Here is a 19,675-nt window from a genome sequence, read left to right as displayed (position 1 = left end):
TTACTTGTAACAAAGAACTTCTTGGTGAAGGTGCAGCTGTCAAATGCTGCGATTTTCTCCTGCAGGCTCACCACGAGAATGCTGTGGAACGAAGACAAACAGCAGCAATCAGATGTGCAGTCGATCAGAAAGCTGAAGTTTGCCTCAGATCAGCCCAACCTACTGTTTGTTGCAGTGCAGATCATAGATGGGCGTCTTGAACTGAATGGATTTGACCATCTCCCCTGTCCGTAACGAGTACAGGTCAGCGCAGCAGTATGGAGGGCTTGTCCTGGAAACAAAACCACACGTCGTCACATTTCACCTGCAAGTAGACAGGAAGGACTGAAATCTAAGTAAGATTAAACATCTTAAATTGAGTACACATGTGCTTCTTTTTTTTCTTTTTTTTTTTTAAAGGTAAGATAATTCTTCGTTTTTATGCCAGAGAATTCCTCTTGTCTGAAGTATTTTTACTTGTTTTGGGAAGTCTTGACAAGCCAAATCTTCTTGTTCTGTTGGCAGATAATTCATCTTATTTTAAGCAACATTTACCTAATTTTGTATATTTTTTTCTTGTTTTTTAAGGCTGAGTTTTTGCATTGTAGACAGTAAGGACGTCAGGCCATCGTGCAGAACAAGCAGGTTGATTTGGTTAAAAAGAAACTTCCAGCCTGAATGTTAATATCTATTTATTTATTTCATTTCATCTTCAGTTTAACTTTACATTGTTAAACATGAACAAATAGGCACAGATAGAAGATTAAATCTTGTATAATCTGCCCCACAAAGCACCTTCTGAATAAGTTGAGTTGACTTTAAATGAGATTAACCCCCACCCTAACCAGGTCACCACACACTACTTCACCAAAACATTTGTCTTGTGTATCTGCAGATAGATTCAATAAACTTACAACTGTGTTTACAGTCTCATATTTCCATCCTTGTACATTTTTTTTTAATATGAAAACACTTGTGCAAAACATGTATGTCCAAACATGTGCTGCTAGTTTACAACACGATCCATGTGATCCAGTGAAAGTCTGAAACGTCTACATGTCATGCACCGGTCCACATTCGCTGTGGCTCCACCAACACACAACGTGTGAAAAGTCCCTGAACAGAGTGTTTCTGCTCAGCGTGTCCCACTGGCCTGCATGTTTTGCAGAGTGACATGGAGACATGTGGAGCCGAGGGGAAATGCTTTGTCATGAAGCACATTTAGGAGAGGCCCGTCTCTCATCGCAGCAGAGTCATGGGCTGCATGAGCAAGCTCCTCCGACGGCAGGCCAAGGAAAAGTTCAGACATAAATCTTAATGAAGACAACCCTGCTGTCCTCCGAAGCCCTGGTGAGCGGTGTGGTGCCGTGTTGGCTGAGGACACGGGGGCCAAATGTACTGTTACTTTTGTTTGTTAAGCCGCGCCACTAAATGCTTTCAACAGTCCATTTAGGCCACGAGCGTGCTGCACGGAGCCGTGCACGCCATCAGTCAGAGCACGTCTCAGACATGTGGAAGGAAATAGATCTTATAGAGAGGGTGGACGCTGAAGCACCGCTCAGGTTGTTGAGGACCACCCTGATCCGCCGAACAGCTGCCGCCACGTCAGAGGAAAATCTGGACATTATTTAAATGAAGAGCTCATAATGGGAAGTCTTTCATCCACTCCAACATCACAGATGATCTCAGCCCTGCTGATCCACTGACCCATGTCTTTCCACATCGTTCCACAAAGCCAGGTGTGGAAAGATTCACCAACTTAAACAAGGTGCATCACGCAGATCTATAAAGACTCAGACTCAGATAACCAGCAGCCCAGTGGGGCTCTGCTTCGAGCTAAATGCTAATCCTGCTAACAGCAACAACAGATCGCTGTGAAGAAAACCTTTCCTGACATCAGCACCAACCACAACGCACAGATGAATTAAACACAAAACAATGCAAAAACATAATGTAAAATGAACTTATGAATAGATAAAATAGCATAAAAACACACAGATCAGCAGTGTCCAAGCTGTCATCTAAACATCATTCTCTCACATCTGAAACACACACACACACACACACACACACACACACAAACACACACACACTGTTTCCATGTTTCCACACGTCTTCCTGCTACTATCTACCTGCTGTCCTCACTGCAGCACCTCCACCTCAGCTGCATCCCAAACATCTTCTTGGCTTTATTCCAGCCATAGAGGATCATTATTTTCCTGCTTTTCTCATCACTTGTTGATCTTTGGCTGCTCCTGATTGGACGTTACCATCAGTTTAAGCTCTCTGATTGGTGGAAAGTCTGACAGGAAGTGTCTTCATCATCGTGTCCAGGTGGAAATAGAGGTCTCTTAGCAACATGGTAGTGATGGTGATGAAGATGTGATAAATAATGGTGGATTTACCATCTAGAGTCTCTGAATAAACACTACATGTTGTGTCTGGATTGTAAAGCTCCTGGACGGATAGAAACGCTGGAAAACCTCCGTAGACCAGCTGGAGGGTCACATGACCGTCACAGTTAAGGCTTTGCAATGTTCAACTGGACACCTCGCAGGATTTTAAGGGTTAAATGAACTAGAGATGGTAAAAACATCCATATGTCACTGTGTGTCTGTGATGGAGCTTGAATGTGAATCTCAGTGCCCCCCCCCATTCTGGTTCCCTGCTCATATTTTTGGAAGAAGATGAAAGATGAGTCTGACTATCTGCTGTGATTCCTTTCCCTCTACATAGATGGTTAACATCTCCGGCAACATTTCAAAGCTCCTCGCTCACGCTCAGCATCACCAATCACAAGTACAGGTATTAAGATTAATGCAAAAACTGCATCCAACTGTAATTTACTTTCAGGCGGCTGCATCATTGATTTCAGCATTATCAGAGTCAGATCAATCCAATTCAAAGCTATATCCCGAAAAATGGGGCTCTCAGACTGATTCAGCGGGACAATGATAACCAGCCGTTATAGAATCAAAATGGCACAGGGTTCAATTGTTTTGCTTTCGCAGTATTTTAACAAATGACCCAGTTCTAATGGAGGCAATGCGGGGTCAGATGTAATAAGATTTCCTCATGCCGGGGACGTCGAGGCGTAGGTTGAAAGCAAGGCTAAATCACAATTATCATTATGGATCATGGCGGCATGTCAGTCCTTGCACATGTTAAGGTGACGCTGAGCACCATTGCCCAGCTCAGTAACAGGACTATTATGATGGCCCTATTAGATCAATGTGTCAATTACTATTACTCAAACTGGCCCTTGGGTCTGAAAGGATACACAATGAGGACGATGGCGGAAAGGAGGCATGGCCATTTACTTCCTTTGATAGGATGTGAAGCCCCTTCAGGAATTAAAGAGAAAATAGAGTGGCCTGCCAGATGCAGGACAGAGACAATGCAAAATGACAAGCGGACAGTAAGGGAGGGAAACGACACACTTTGCTGAAGTTAGTTTGTCAGAAAACCAGCAGAACTCTGAGAATCAGGGCTTCTGGAAGCATCTGCACAGGTTGTGTGTCACCATTGATTTCCCAAATCAATTCAACCTGAATCCGCCGCTGCCAGTTCCTCTGCATCGCTCTGGTTTCAGGACTGATGCTGGGGGATCTGCAGGTAGAATATTACAATACTATATTATCAGATGTTGCTTGGATATGAGGAGAAGAGCCAAAAGCTCACGTTGCAGCACCACACACACACACACACACTCACAAGCGAAGACCAGCAGCCGAGCCGGGGTCTGGACCACATTTACACCCAAACACAGCACACTGGTGCTGTTTGCTCCGTCTGAAACTGACCCCGGTCCACTTCCACAGTGCTGCCAGTTTGGTGCAGTGTCATCCTTCTCATTGTGATGTGGACCAAAGACCTCCACTCTGGTCCACATGTAAACCAGCGCTCTGATGGCCCGGTTCGTCCACTGTGAACTGGAGCATCCAGTAAAACATGGTGGGTGTCCGGCTGCTCAAACTGGACAGATTCTGCTGAAAACTGGATCAGTTCAGAACAACAAAGTAAAGCCAGAAACCAGACAGCAGAAATGTATTGTTGCTGGTGGTGAAGCAGACGTTTTAGGTCCTGACCAATCAGTGAGCCCGGATTAGCTGCGTTAGGTATTGTGAGGAACACGCATGGCACTGTGAGGGATGGCGTTTTAGGCCTTCTGAAACTGATAGGTGGTAACGTCATGATGTCATCAGCAACCAAATAAAAATAATTCATCTCCAAAAAGAAACAGTAAAACAGATAAAACACATGTTTTTGTTACATTTTGAACATGATGTGGCTTCTAGTGTCCTGTGTTGTTCAGGAAGTAGATGAGAAAGTGGATCAGTGAGAAGCCTGGATGTGGTCTGGCTGCGTTCATATGGCAGCTGCTGTACCAGGTGAGTTCATGTTTAAGTCAGATTTTGTCTTCCTGCAAAAAGAAAACGTCCAAAATAAATCAGCTTTGTACATCCAGTCCAGTCTGATGCAAAGCACAGAGGTTGTGGCTTGAATCGAGTCCCGATTGTTTACCTCTATCTGATTGGATGATGACTATTCAAACTGTCCAATCAGAGAGCACACAACCTCCGGCACTTCTGCAGCCTCTTAAAGAGGAGTAAAGCGGACCGTCACAACAGCAAATGGCGGTAAAACTAAATTCCACTTCATCAGCTCCACCTGAAGGTGCAGCAAGACTCTGATGCTTCATGTCAACATGAAGTTTCTGAGGAATGTTTCCACGGTGATGAATCTATCACATGAAGAACAAAAAGGCAGTTCTGCAGGGAAAGCAGGTCCAACCAGTTAGTAGCAGTGTGTGCTAGTGTTTAACATACTGGTCAGGTCATGGATTTTAAATGGTAACTCTTAACATCTGGGATTTTTATTTCATTTTAAAAACCACCATTAGCACATCACAGAGCTGGTAAATGATGTTCCTCCATGCTGAAAGTACACTCACACACACGTCAGCCACCACTCCCAACACGTTGTCAGCGGTTCCACCTGCTGAATCCGTCACCCTTTCCCGTGGTGTTGCAGTAAACTGCAGGGACTATTTCCTGCTCGCACACGTTGCTTCACTGTGCCACGTTTAGAAAACCTTTAAACACAAAGTTTCATGGGATTTTTACAAAGATGTGTCTTAAATTTAGATTCATAAATGTTTATGTAGAAGTCTCCGAAGTTCATCGTGTATCGTATCATCCCACGATCAACGATCCAGTCTGCGTACTTCCTGCTCGATTAAAAAAAAACACGTTGACACGTGTTTTTTAGATTTTCACGTCAGTGCAGAGCTTATTCCATGAGCATGCTCCCTCAGGCTGACACAATCTGCACACATCTTTTTATGAACATGAACTAAATCGGGCCATTAAAACCGTAGGATCTCATGTGGCTGTGGAAAGCTCAGACGGAAGCCTCGACAAGGAATTAAAAAGTAGGCAAATAAATTCATTTACAAGGAACGGACGTAACCACCGAGTTTTACAAGCTTGCTGAGTACGTACTGGCAATTACATGCTGTGGAAATGCTACACAAACATAAGCTCAGTTGGAAAGTCACAGCTGGCTCGGCTGAAGGACAGAACTCCGGCGCTCCGGATGCAGACGCCCGAATCCTGAAGAATTCCCAATAACATCTACCTGGCATGACGACATTGTAGTTCAGATTAACACACCAGCTTCCAGAACTTTATGTATACCAGGACTGACAATGATTAGTAGTAGAAGAAGCTATAAGTTCAACAGATGGAAGAGGAAGCAAAAACAAGATTTATAGGAAAAGCAAGAATAACAACAAAAAGAACAGCTAGAAGAGGAACTAGAGGAGAAGAAGAACGATGGCTGCAGTTACATGATGATTTGTCAGTCGGAATTAAATAATTCAGAATTAATTAATTCTCCTACGAGTTTACATGAAAATAATAATTCTGAATGGAGTTTTACATGAAACACGTCCTCACTTAATTCCTCTTTAGAGCGGTGGGTTGGGAAGGGTTCTGATTGGATAGAGGAAATAAACAAAGTTGTCTCCCTGCTTCTCGTCTTTTCAGTCCTAACTTATAAAAACTACATAATAAGAACCAGTTTCACCGTTATTTTTATTATAAATGTGAAGTAGCAGCTCAACACCAGCATATTACTTCACTTTCTGCAGCAACTGAGAAGGAGAAGAAAGATAGACCACCGAACACGGGAGGTAAAACAACGTCATCGGGACAGGACAAGGTAACGAGCATGCTCAGAACGACCGGAGTTAACTTAGAGCGGAACGAAGGTTTACATGACAGAGGAATTAAATAGTTTGGAGTTAAAATGCGAATAAACCAGACACTTACATCGGGATTAAGTTTAATTCCAAATAGAAATTAGCGTTAGGAATTAAGTGTTTACAAGATCGTCTTTTTTTTTATCAGCTTAAAGCGGAATTAACATTTATTTGGAATTTAAGAGGAATTAAGACTTCCATGTAAACGCACGGAATAGTAGGAGAAGAAGAGTTTCAGTAGAAGCAAAGGATGAGGAAGAACAATACGGAGAACAGAAAGGGGTAAAGACTATATATGAGTAAAAACAACAAAAGGAGGAGAAGAACAAAAAAGAGTAGAAGACGAAGATGAGAAAGACGACGACCAATAAAAAGAAGAAGAAGAATGTGGTTTTGGACCGACTGAGCTGGACCGGGACTTGAACAGGAAGTGGATTTTACACACTTGAACAGCAGGAAGAGAAACCAAACATAAACGTGACGCCGACCACAAGAAGAAGAAAAGAATTCAACTATACATCATGTTTAAATCTTCCCTTTGTCTAACGCCTCTGGGACACGTCTTCTTCTGTGAGGAAGGGTTTCCATAGCAACGGGAAAAGGAAAACCCTCAGCGACCCTCCTTTTACTCCCTCTTCTTATTTGTTTTCTTCTCTCTGTCTGAACTCCTACTCCCACCCAGAGCTGGGCCAGCCGCTCCCCTCACACTGAAATGGCTCACCACATCAGAGCCTGCTGAGGGCCCCGGGGCCACGCTGATCCTGGCAGGCTGCAGGCATTAGCAGGAAAGTCATTAAGGTTAAAAAAAAAAAAAAGTTCAAGCAGCTGTCAGAGATACCCCCCCCTCCGCTCTGACACCGTGCTTACAGCTCGCTGCAGCTTTAATATGCAGCCGCAGTAAATCCCGCCGTACTGACCACATAAAGACAACAACCGTCTAGCTTCTACAATCACAAACGGTTCGCAGTCCAACACCGACTAAAACAGAAAACAAAAATGGAAATTTATGTATATGCTGCTCATAAATCCGGTTTATTCCTTTTTCTTTTGACAGCAGTCAAGTGGATATTAATATTCATTACATAAACCATAGCTTGCATTAGATCCAATTTTAGCCATTTTAGCCTAGCGCGCCAACTTTCTGTCAAAGTTAAGTGGAAGCACTTGACACGAGGAGCAGAAGCTTCTTTCTTCTGCTGTGACATCCCAAAGCTGCATCCAGAGATGGAAGGAGTTAACTTTGTGCATGAGCATGTCAGCCATGCAACTTCAACCCAGCTTGAAGTGTTAAACACTGTAGGACCGTAGAGATCCTTTCCAGAGTCCAAAACACCCCGTTCCATACATTTTTACTGGACATTGTACCGTCAAAACCCAAAATGAGACCTCAGACAGCGAGAGGCCGTAGACTGTGACAGAAGCAGCAACAAGTCCCACTTTAAACTTAACTTTTACTGCTGGACAGTTTCATATCAAATGATACAAATAATAAAATAATTAAATGTACTTTTCGACTTAAAGTTGACTGGAGGTCATAAACCCCTCATCTGGTGTGCCTAAAAGGTCAACGGGGCTCCTTCAGCTGTCTGATAGTCCAAAATATGTCCAACTGCACAGACTCTACCTTCAGGAGCATGATGTCAACACGTGTGCGTCACACTTCAGGACATTCCTGTCAAACACCTCTAGAATCCTTTAAATCCTGGAGATGAACTAAACGCAGTCAAAGTAAGTTTAAATGCAGAAACCCTGAACTGGTCTGATAATGGTCAGGATTAAACCCCTAAAAGCCCCGAAACACCAAAGCAGCATCAAGAAGAGGCAGCGACTGTGTCGTTAGCCTGTGTAATGTTAACACAGCCTTAATGAAGGGGACTGCTAATTGCTAACGAGGACATAAGATGCAATGTCTCAACCGTTTAGCGCAGAAAAATCACGAAGAGAAGGAAAATGAAGCGGTGTTTGCATGCAGTTAGTTGTCTACTGGTTCGGTTTCCAGCACAGAATCTACCTCAGCTAGGCATGAGGAGAAAACTTCCCTAAATGGTGCTAGGAAGGAATGTCGGGGGGAATTTCACAGCAATCTTTCCAAGAACATCATCCTGCTGTTGGGATGGATCCAACATCTCAGAGTGTCCGTCTTCCTAAACTAAGTCTGAGCTAAAATATGGCAGCTGCTAACCAGCAGAGAGGTTACCTGCTAGCCTAAAGGTGGCTCGGTTCTGGTTCTGGTGAGACAGAAAATACAGATCCTGGTAGGAAGACCTACTAAACCAGGTTTTATTCACCAATGTGTTCCACAACTCCCTGTGAAGTTCTGGAGAAATGGAAAAGTTTAGCAGAATGAAATATTAATTGATTTGACCACAGGGGCCTGTTGGGGCACGAGGTTGTGGTCAGGATTTGAAATGTCATTACTGATCATTCAGCTTGTCGGTTGTGTTTATACGCACCACTTCCAGCACTACTGACTTTAATCTGACTTCCTACTTGAAGGGGGGAAACTAGTCAGGCAGAACACATTTTCAACAGACATAAAACAGACACGCAAGTCAAAATAAACACTCTGGAGGAGAGTTGGAGCCCCACAGCTCTGCCTGAGCACTGAACAAGTGTTTGTGTGCCCTGATGGAAGGAAATGGGAACAGGAGAGAGATATTACAGCCACTCTTACACTTTTACTTCATTCCTGCTACTATCTACCTGCTGTCCTCACTGCAGCACCTCCACCTCAGCTGCATCCCAAACATCTTCTTGGCTTTATTCCAGCCATAGAGGATCATTATTTTCCTGCTTTTCTCATCACTTGTTGATCTTTGGCTGCTCCTGATTGGACGTTACCGTCACGTAGGAATGTGCAATAAAATATCATGACAATTTCGAAGTAGAAAAAACTCTTTAAAACCAATTGTTTCTGTCACCATGGAAACTTAACGTAGAAAGTGCTGAAAAAACTCAAATGTGCGTTTAGGTGATAAAAAAAACCGGCGCCGCTCACATGTCTGATGAGCATTAAACACTAACACTGTAGGAAGCTCAGAAAACTAGAAATAGCACCATAGAGCCGCTTTAGGGTGGAATCTGAGCTCAAAAACAAAGTTTTTGCCTGCTAAAAAGTGATTACCTTCGATATATTGCTTACTATTTTATGAACTATTTTACTTTACACCACTGCAGTTCAGATAAGAGAATCCTTTTATATAGTTTTTGGGCCAACTACTTACTTACATCCACTATCATATCTATTTAAGGTGGAATTTGGTCTCTCGGTAGGCTGCCAATGGGAAATTGAGTTTAAATTGAGTTTGTTGCCCTTGGTGATATTTTGGTGATAGAGTTATTGTTAAAAAATTAGGCAAAATTGGTGTTTGTTTATCGTCATTTTTGTCATTACTGTGACAAACCCCAGGAATTATTGGGATCAATTTTTTAGACCATATCAGCCATACCTACCATTAAGGTCTCTTAGTAACATAGTAGTGATGTTGCTGAAGATGTGATAAATAATGGTGTTATCATGGATCATTGTGGATTTAGAGTCTCTGAATAAACACTACAAGTTGTGTCTGGATTGTTGACATCAACAATGGGCCTTTTTGGTATGTAAGGTTTAAACTGTTTTTAGTAACACTTCTGTTTAAAATTTCACTGTCATTACATTGTTATTAACCTCTTTTTAACATCTCAACTATTTGCTATAACACATTTTTTATTCTGTTTATTTTTGCCCAAAACAAACAGAAAATAGAAACAATTGTCTCTGGATTTTGTTAGTGTGGAAGTTAAAGGGTTAAGAAACACTGAACTCAACCCAACTCATCACTCAAAAGCTTTTAGAAGCAACTTCTGCAACAATAATATAAAAAAAAATCCACTTGGGTCTGCAAACTGTGATGCTTTATTTATTTTAGGAAGACGAGACTCCTGGTAAGCTAAAGTCTGAGTCAGGTGAACACACTGGGGCGTTCCCTCCTATCTGTAACGATCTTTAATGTTTTCACCTTGACAATAATCAAACTATTAAATGACAGAGTTTTTCCTTAAAAAGCTCTGAACGTAATCTTAGACTGTTGGGCGGTGAAAATAAAAAGGCTGACGGATTTCTCCTTTGCCTTGTGTTAACACACACATGAACGCATCAGGATCACGTTAATGGTTGCTAATTATTCTCTAAATGACTGTGGAAACAGTAATTGTGAATTTATTTATTTTTCTAACATGCTTCTGCATTCTGACAGACTTCTGCTTGGATTCCTAACGACATGCTGTAATATGTCATGAGCTGTTGTAAATCAGACATCATGGTTTTCTTTTTGAGCTACTATCATTATGTCCAGCTGCGATAAACCTTCCAGCTGAAACAAAACGTACTTTCTGAACCACATCACTGCACTTAAATACGAGGCTTGGGCACCACGTATGTGCATAACTGTCATAATGCAGCAGCGAGGAGCATCAGATCCCTGTGGTGGATGGAAAGCATCACTTCTCCAAATCCCCTTAATCTGATGGCTCATTTTGTACCAATGCTCCATTTAATTCATTTTAGAAGGCAGACACATCCGGCACACGGAGCTGTCATCAGAAAGCAGTGAAACATCAAGGCTTAGTGTGACAACGGACTTCGTATTTAATCTCCTGGATTCTTTTACAGCAGGATTTCATGCTGATTTTCATAGAAATATTCAGGAAATACCATTATTACATGCTAACTTTTCTTATTGTCATGTGAATGTGGTGAGAGGAAGTGGTTTGACCTTGTCAGTAGCATCATCTGCACAAGTTCAGATGATTACAGAAGTTTTTTCCTATCTTTATGGTTACTAAATGTAATTTTAATAAATATACATTTTGTTATCTTATCTAGATATCTACAAAATAGTGATTATTAGTAAGCAGAACAAAGTAAAATATAAAAAAAAACAACATAAAAGAAAGTCTAGTGTTACCTTCGAGTTGAGAAAAAAGGTGAAATACAGTCCACCTGTGTGCAGACAAAGTGTCATCTGATCTGACAGGTCTGAAACACAGAGGCACCATGAAAAACACAGCACTCAGGGACAAAACACACATCAGGAGTGGGTTAGAAGAAAAAACCCTTTAAAAAAACCTAAAAAATATGCTGAGAACCATTAAATCCATCATAAATGGAAAGAAAATGGCGACAAAGCTGTCTTACATTAGTTCCAGGACAGAAAAGCCTGAAGGACCTCCTTCTTCGGTGACGGCTTCCCTGATCAGTGTCCACCAGACAACCAGTCCACCAGTCCACCAGACAACCAGTCCACCAGACAACCAGTCCACCAGTCTTCTAGACAACTAGTCCAACAGACAACCAGTCCACCAGTCTTCTAGACAACTAGTCCAACAGACAACTAGTCCACCAGACAACCAGTCCACCAGTCTTCTAGACAACTAGTCCAACAGACAACCAGACCACCAGTTCACCAGACAACCAGTCCTCTAGACAACTAGTCCAACAGACAACCAGTCCACCAGACAACCAGTCCACCAGTCTTCTAGACAACTAGTCCAACAGACAACCAGACCACCAGTTCACCAGACAACCAGTCCACCAGTCTTCTAGACAACTAGTCCAACAGACCACCAGTCCACCAGACAACCAGTCCACCAGTCTTCTAGACAACTAGTCCAACAGACAACCAGTCCACCAGACAACCAGTCCACCAGTCTTCTAGACAACTAGTCCAACAGACAACCAGACCACCAGTTCACCAGACAACCAGTCCTCTAGACAACTAGTCCAACAGACAACCAGTCCACCAGACAACCAGTCCACCAGTCTTCTAGACAACTAGTCCAACAGACAACCAGACCACCAGTTCACCAGACAACCAGTCCACCAGTCTTCTAGACAACTAGTCCAACAGACCACCAGTCCACCAGACAACCAGTCCACCAGTCTTCTAGACAACTAGTCCAACAGACAACCAGTCCACCAGACAACCAGTCCACCAGTCTTCTAGACAACTAGTCCAACAGACAACCAGTCCACCAGTCTTCTAGACAACTAGTCCAACAGACAACCAGACCACCAGTTCACCAGACAACCAGTCCTCTAGACAACTAGTCCACCAGACAACCAGTCCACCCGTCCACCAGACAACCAGTCCATCAGCCAACCAGTCCACTAACCAGACCACAAGACAATCAGTCCACCAGACAACCAGTCCACCAGACAACCAGTCCAACAGACAACTAGTCCAACAGACAACCAGACCACCAGTTCACCAGACAACCAGTCCTCTAGACAACTAGTCTACCAGACAACCAGTCCATCAGACAACCAGTCCACCAGACAACCAGTCCATCAGCCAACCAGTCCACTAACCAGACCACAAGACAATCAGTCCACCAGACAACCAGTCCAACAGACAACCAGACCACCAGTTCACCAGACAACCAGTCCTCTAGACAACTAGTCCACCAGACAACCAGTCCATCAGACAACCAGTCCACCAGACAACCAGTCCACTAACCAGACCACAAGACAATCAGTCCACCAGACAACCAGTCCACTAACCAGACCACAAGACAATCAGTCCACCAGACAACCAGTCCACTAACCAGACCACCAGACAACCAGACAATGCAGCAGATGCATGTGACCCTCACACATGTGAACCTCTGCAAACTCTTGGCCAGAGTTTATGTGCTTTGCCAAAGCTTATGGGGAACTACTGAACTAGAAACTGGACAGTGTGTCAGTGAGTTGACTTGTTTATAAGCTGAGACTGATAGGAAGATCCCGTCCTGTTTTGTTTGCCAGTTTTATACTGTCAACAGGTCCTGGTCTGTGGAACCTGCTGCAGATAAACTGGAAACAACCTTGATGTCCCACAAAGAAAAATGTAGAACTCACTTTGTGTAGCCAGTAAGTAGATAAAAAACATTTAGACATTTATGTTTCCATGATATGGTCACTTCTAATATGACTTGAGTTCACAAACTTTTGATTTTTTTCATTAATGAATAATTCATATAATAAAAAAAGATCAAATATAAAAAAAAATACAGAATAAATGTGACATGGAGCAGATAAAAGTACACCGTTTCTATAATCATATTCTCAAACGTGGCCGTGATGCTGGCTCGCAGCCTGAAAGAGCGCAGTAATAATCTGCATGGTGACGGAGGAATATATTGGTTAAAAGTTAAAAAAGGCCACATCCTCTGAACATCTGGAGATGCTGTGAGGGGGTAGTTTGGAAATGTCACTTACAGTTCCCAGACTCCAGAGAACAAAGCTCGCTTATTCATCACTGAACTTTCGCCCAACAACAGCTACTCCAACACCCACAAACAGCAAAGTTGCTTCTATCTTGGACATAAAATTTACATTTATTACAACAGAAAAACTCCCAGAATTTTAATACTTGAGTATATAATTAAAATGGATGACAATAATAAGAATGGCAAGTGGCAGAAGGAAGCCCGTCGGTTCCAGAAATGTGAGCAGACATACCAATGCAGCGGCACCAGCATTCTTTACTAATTCTTCCAGCCAACTGGCACTGATGCAGAGGCTGAAAAGGACCCATATGTAGCTGCACTGTCAGGAAAATCATTGCATCCATACATTGTTTGGACTTAACGCATAATCCTTTCCATTGATAAAATTCTGTTTCGTGTGGCTGGCTGGAAATCCACAAGTACAGGGCTTCAGCACATGCTTTTTCCCTTCTCTGGTTTTCCTTTAATTTGCAAATCTTGTAATCTAAGCCTAGAGCTGACTGAACCAACTTCTAAACCAGCACTGCTGCAGCGGCCAAGGCTCCAATCTGTTTTCCATTTAAGTGTCAGGACGGCATCCTTTTTGGTGGTTAACAAAAGCTGTTATTTCAAAATGATTATATACAAAAAATTGTGTGAGGACCTTTAGTAGGTTTATGAACAGGCCCAGTGGAAAGTACTGCGCCGCACCCGGAAGCCTTTTTCCCTCTTGTCTTTGACCAGAGTATTATTTACCAAGCACTTCTGTAGGGGAAAGGACCGGGCTATGCCATTCAGCCAGAGGTCAGGGTTTCTGCTTTTCAACACAGTGCATGTTTTCAGCATTAGTGGCGAGCGACGCCTGGTTGATTCGCCAAACAGTCAGAGCGCTACATGGCTCAATGTCAGTGAGGACATAAGAAAAGCAGAAGCAATGGCAACGACGTCAGAAAGACAGGGGCAGCAGGTCCTGGAAAACATCAAGAAGGTGGTCTCCATCAAGGCCCAGCTGAGGACAGACTTCCTTATTTCATTTCCTGGGGGGAGGATATATTAAGCTAAAATTTGTGTCGCACTGGAAGAGTAAGTGGAAGAAAGGGAAGGAGGCGGGAAGGCAGTGGCTAAGTATTAAAAAAGGAGTGAAAATGCCTCATGCAAAGAGAATATTTCCAGTCTTAGACTTCAGCATCCCAGAGAGTCGCACATTGTTTGACACGCAACCAAGAACGCATCCATCAGTCACTATACCTACATCACTGCCTCGTTCCGGCTGGCTGCATATGATCCGAGCATCCTTTCATGCCTCTTTCCCTTAAATAAAGTCTTTCACATGCAGCGTCTGCTATTTTTAAGGAAAATGAAAGAAAATGACCACAAACCCAACAGCACATAGAAGCTTTAGTTTGTTTTCTACCGCAAACTTCCAGAACTTTTCTGATCAGCAGCAATGGGGCTTGTAGATTCCTAAAGGTACTGGCCATTCAGAATTCCCAGTAGCCAAAGAGTCAGAGGCCAGTGCAACTAAATACACTGTCAGGGTTTCCACTACCACAGCAAAACAAAGGCCGCCAGAATAACAACCAATTTCATCCGCATGTCCGGGGTCGGGTCGTGGGGGCAGCAGCCTAAGCAGGGAAGCCCAGACTTCCCTCTCCCCAGCCACATTTGCCAACTCTGCGGGGGGGATCCCGAGGCGTTCCCAGGCCAGCCGAGAGATATAATCCCTCCAGCGTGTCCTGGGTCTTCCCCGGGGTCTCCTCCCGGAGGAACGTACCCGGAACACCTCACCAGGGAGGTCCAGGAGGCATCCTGACCAGATGCCCGAGCCACCTCAACTGGTTCCTCTCGATGCGGAGGAGCAGCGGCTCTACTCTGATCTCCTCCCGGATGACCGAGCTCCTCACCCTATCTCTAAGGGAGAGCCCGGCCACCCTGCGGAGGAAACTCATTTCAGCCGCCTGTATACGAGATCTCGTTCTTTCGGTCACGACCCACAGCTCATGACCATAGGTGAGGGTAGGAACGTAGATCGACTGGTAAATCGAGAGCTTCGCCTTCTGGCTCAGCTCCTTCTTCACCACGACAGACCGGCGCAGAGTCCGCATTACTGCAGACGCCGCACCGATCCGTCTGTCGATCTCGCGCTCCATCCTTCCCTCACTCGTGAACAAGACCCCGAGATATTTAAACTCCTCCACTTGAGGCAGGACCTTCAGAATGATGATTTTAAATTCTACTGACTGAATGGATCCATGTATCTGTGCACATTTACGGATCATGTGACATAGACATAACTTTATTTTGTAAAAGAAATGCTGGAGTAATAACTTCCGGTCTGGTTCCACTGCAGCTGGAGTGTGTAAGAGGTGCCAGAGCGGGGAAAAGCTTGTTACATCCTCCATGACAAGCCAGAACTTTGTTCTTGTTGTCAAGGCCGCATGAGGAAGAAAAAAGTTGGTTTTTACTAATTTGTGCTCTACGTGAAGTTTCGTCTGTAACGGGAGGAGTGGGGAGGGGGCGTCTGTGTCTTTGTTTTAGTGTAATGTAGTACTTGTGAAAGGTTTGTGTGTTTGTAAGCAATGTTTTATCTTCAGTGTTTCAATAAAAGCCTTGTTTTTATGCATTTTCTTTAAATGACACAGCTGCTGCTGTTTAGATTTTAATGACACCTTTAAATAACCAAGAGAACAAAGAACCAAAACAAGCAACATTCAATAAAGTCTGAACATTTTGGACACTTTAAAGATGTTTTCAGTTTACAACTTTCAGTCTCCAGTATCACTGAAAAGCACCAGCGTGCTGCTATGCCCGCGGACGTAGTTACGTTTAAACCCGTCCACCCGTCTCGCTGCCCTGCAGCGTTACACTCTCTCCCTAGCATCTTCCCCTTATTACATACAGTGGTATGATCCTCGTCCTCCTCCATGGTCCTGATCACTAATTCATCATCCACCTGAAGTGATGGTGAGTTTTATGTCCATCAAGCTGAACCCACATTTGTCGGCTTGGTGGGTTTGAATTCAGAGGCCTGCAGATTCGAGTAATAAATAGTTTTCTGAAGTGTCCCAATGCCTCCAGTTGCTTTCACACTGCAGAAATAGTCTTCATTGCTCTAACATATATAATTATTCCTCCACTTGATGACAATCATCATTACTTCATCATGCATTGATAAAGAGAACAAAGTCAGATTTGAATCACTTTGAGTCAGATTTTTATTTTTTTCTGCTTATTTTGACTCAGAATTAATTTCCACTAAGACAGGATGTGTTTTCTGTCACAGCTGCTAAATGACTTAATCACAGCTGAAACATACGGCAGTCTTTTTACAGCGGGAGTAAACCTTCGCTTAGTTAAACCCAGGTGGTGACTTTTCTGTTTCACCAGACATCACACTGCAGCTGTGATTAAACCGTCTTCTGGCTGTGGCTCTGCTGGTAGAGGGGTTTTCTTCCAATGGGACTATCTGAAGTTCAAACCGTGGTTCTTAGAAAAAGTGTCCTCATGCAACCCTTCGTGAGTTTGGATGTGTTGACTTATAAACAGGTCAGAAAGAAATGGCAGCGAGTCAGCTTAACATGAAAACATGATGGCCGCTTTTACATTACAGTTATTAGGGTACTTTTCTGTTTTCCTTCTGCTTTGGTTTTATTACACTATCTCTGCAAATGTGCTGAGATAAACTGAATTAAACTGTGAAGTGCCTTAGTAACGCGGTAGGAAGATATACGTTTATACTTCTGCCTACTGCTGTGTGAGGAGATGGAAGTAGGACGTGTAAATATCATAAATATGTTGGAGTATGTTTGAAATGTGTTGGTACCAGACATCCCGCCAGCAGATGAAAAAAAACATGTGTTTTACTCAGTCTCCCTCCATGTTCCCACACTTCTTATGCAGCTACAACTCTTCAGATTATGTTCATCATTTCAGGCAGTCAGAAGAGTCAGAACTATAGATACAGTAAACACGTATTTCAGACCAGCCGTGAGCAGAAAGGTTTATGCAACGTCTCTTGCACTCCAGTAGCAGATGATACTGCAACAAAAGTGCTCCTGTTGCATCAGCACGGGTGTAGAAAACCACTGGTCGTCTACATCACGTCCTGAACCCATAAAAACCCATTTACCACTGGTGTAAACATCAATAATGCAGAGGCCAGATGAGCCAGGTGTTTTTACTGTAACACTGGTTAGCTTCATCCTGTTAGCAGTTCGGTGTTACCACTACATCTCTGATCAGCATCCAATCCGCTCCAACAGGCAGCAGTTTAGCTTCCCTGCACTGGAACAGCCACCCACCAAGACTGATGGCATGTTCGAAGCACAAACCAAAGTCAACCGCTCCAAATGAAATTTATTTTATCATGGTATTTTTAGGTGTAAATTGAAGGATTTTATGAAATCATAAGTAGTAGATCATATTTGGATCAAATCTATTTGGACTTGTGTTGAAGTTTATCTCTGAATGGCCTGAAATGACCTTTCTCATGAACTTTGACAATAAATATACCAAGTTAAGCAGAATTCAGGATAATTTAACTTATCAGCTGAACAATACAGTAAATCCAGGTCCTACTGATGCAACATAAGAATATTTACAGCTGAAAGGGAGGAGAAATTTAGTTGCCCTCCCCATTAACTGATGACCATCCTGTCCCAGTGACGCTAACAGAACCGTCAGATACTCTACAGAATCGTTGAAGTGTTTTAACATGTCTGTTCTTCTACGGTATGAAGATCATGAGGAGATACTCGGTCATTAGTGACAGAGACTGTGACCTTCACTTTACCTCCTTTAAACATCTCAAACAGGAAGTGCTGGCAGTGATACTAGAAAACATGAACTCACCCAGATGACCCAGCGCTCTTGCAGACCCCCAGCAGGGGCCTCTTTTCAGCAAAGCTGTCCATCTTTAAAGGACCTGAAGAGGAAGAAGAGTCAAGCGATGAGGCAGATGGCAAACAGAAGTAAATGTACAGAACAAAGAGGGTCATTCTTGAACATGTCAGGCCTCTGATGCTGGCCAGCTTCAGACCCACTGGCAGCCTATCGAGACACCAACGGCAACTGCTGCTCTGTAATTCACTCATGGTCACTTAATATCTCTGATAAAAGGGGATTTGAAGTGAAAATGTCTTTGTTTTCTCATGGAGAGAAAAGTGAATACTGGAAAAGGGGGCATCAGTGACAGTCTTGTTTGTTTTGGGGCTTCGGGATGAAATTACAGCATGCTAGGAAACCAAGCCAACGTTTAAAAAATGAAGAGAAAACATGCGGCATTAAGTGGCGAGACCCAATATTTTCCTTAATTGTCTGATTTTTGAAGTTGGGCAGGGGAAGAGGGGATTGAGGGGAATGGGGAACTTAGATTGAAGAAGATGTTAGTCTTTAAAAGGCTGTAATTTGAGGCTTAGCAGTAATCAGGCCGAGTTCCTGTGGTGTGGCGTGAGAGCAGAAGTGCCTTTCCTAGCAGACCTTAACACTCCCTAAAGGGCCCTTTCTTCTTTCAGGCTTCTGTCATCGGACATCTTTTCCAGTCCTGATCCTCAGCTCGAACAAAAATATGCTTCTCTGAAATGGCACATTTAGAAAAACAAACATTTTGATGCGATTCCTGTTGCAGTCGATGGAAAGCGAAGCAGAAACTGCAGACTTCTACAGAGTCTACAGGAGAAAGTGCTTGCTGATGGTTACATGTATGTAAAAACAAAAAGAGCTGCTTTGGACATACGATTATATGAAGCCGATTGTTATCTGCCAGAAGCCACTGCCTATTTTTCCGAGACAACGGAGGATGAGGTTGTAAACTCCAGGGAGGATGTGAATAAATGTATTCCTTTAGGAAAACCAGGACTTCCGCTCTGTTCCAGGAAAGGATAACCTTGCTTATTATAATCAACACCTATTTTCGGGGCTCTTTAAGTCCGCCCATCCACAGCCTCCCATGCCAGACAATTGGCCTTTTAATGGCTTACCACAGTGCAACAGTGTTTAGCAGATTGCAATCAGCATCTTTCCCCCCCAGTGGTACAATTCATATTTATTTTCTGCTGAGAGAATTACTTCCCTCATGTGTCAGAAGATCTGCTGCTTCTTATTACTGCGCTTTGCTTTCATCCACGTCCAGAAGTCTTCAAATGCTGCCATTGTGTGTTGTTGAAATCTGCTGAAAGACCGGAACATGTAGGAGAACAA

General features: G+C 43.3%; 1 protein-coding gene across 2 annotated transcripts in view; it reads right to left on the bottom strand.

The window, feature by feature from the left end:
* Positions 1-19,675, bottom strand: part of bcas3 (BCAS3 microtubule associated cell migration factor) — a 464,427-nt gene that overhangs the window by 427,078 nt on the left and 17,674 nt on the right. For both annotated transcript variants that reach the window (XM_079246567.1, XM_079246566.1), the window contains exons 7-9: positions 18,329-18,401; positions 164-271; positions 5-81 (exon numbers count right to left, since the gene is read on the bottom strand). In XM_079246567.1, the coding sequence (XP_079102693.1) occupies positions 5-81; positions 164-271; positions 18,329-18,401 (258 nt within the window). The remainder of the gene's footprint in view (positions 1-4; positions 82-163; positions 272-18,328; positions 18,402-19,675) is intronic.

The sequence above is a fragment of the Telmatherina bonti genome, assembly GCF_933228915.1.
Source record: "Telmatherina bonti genome assembly, chromosome: 9".
Lineage (NCBI taxonomy): Eukaryota > Metazoa > Chordata > Actinopteri > Atheriniformes > Telmatherinidae > Telmatherina > Telmatherina bonti.
The sequence above is the reverse complement of the archived record's forward strand: the minus strand, read 5'-3'. Positions and strand labels throughout refer to the sequence as shown.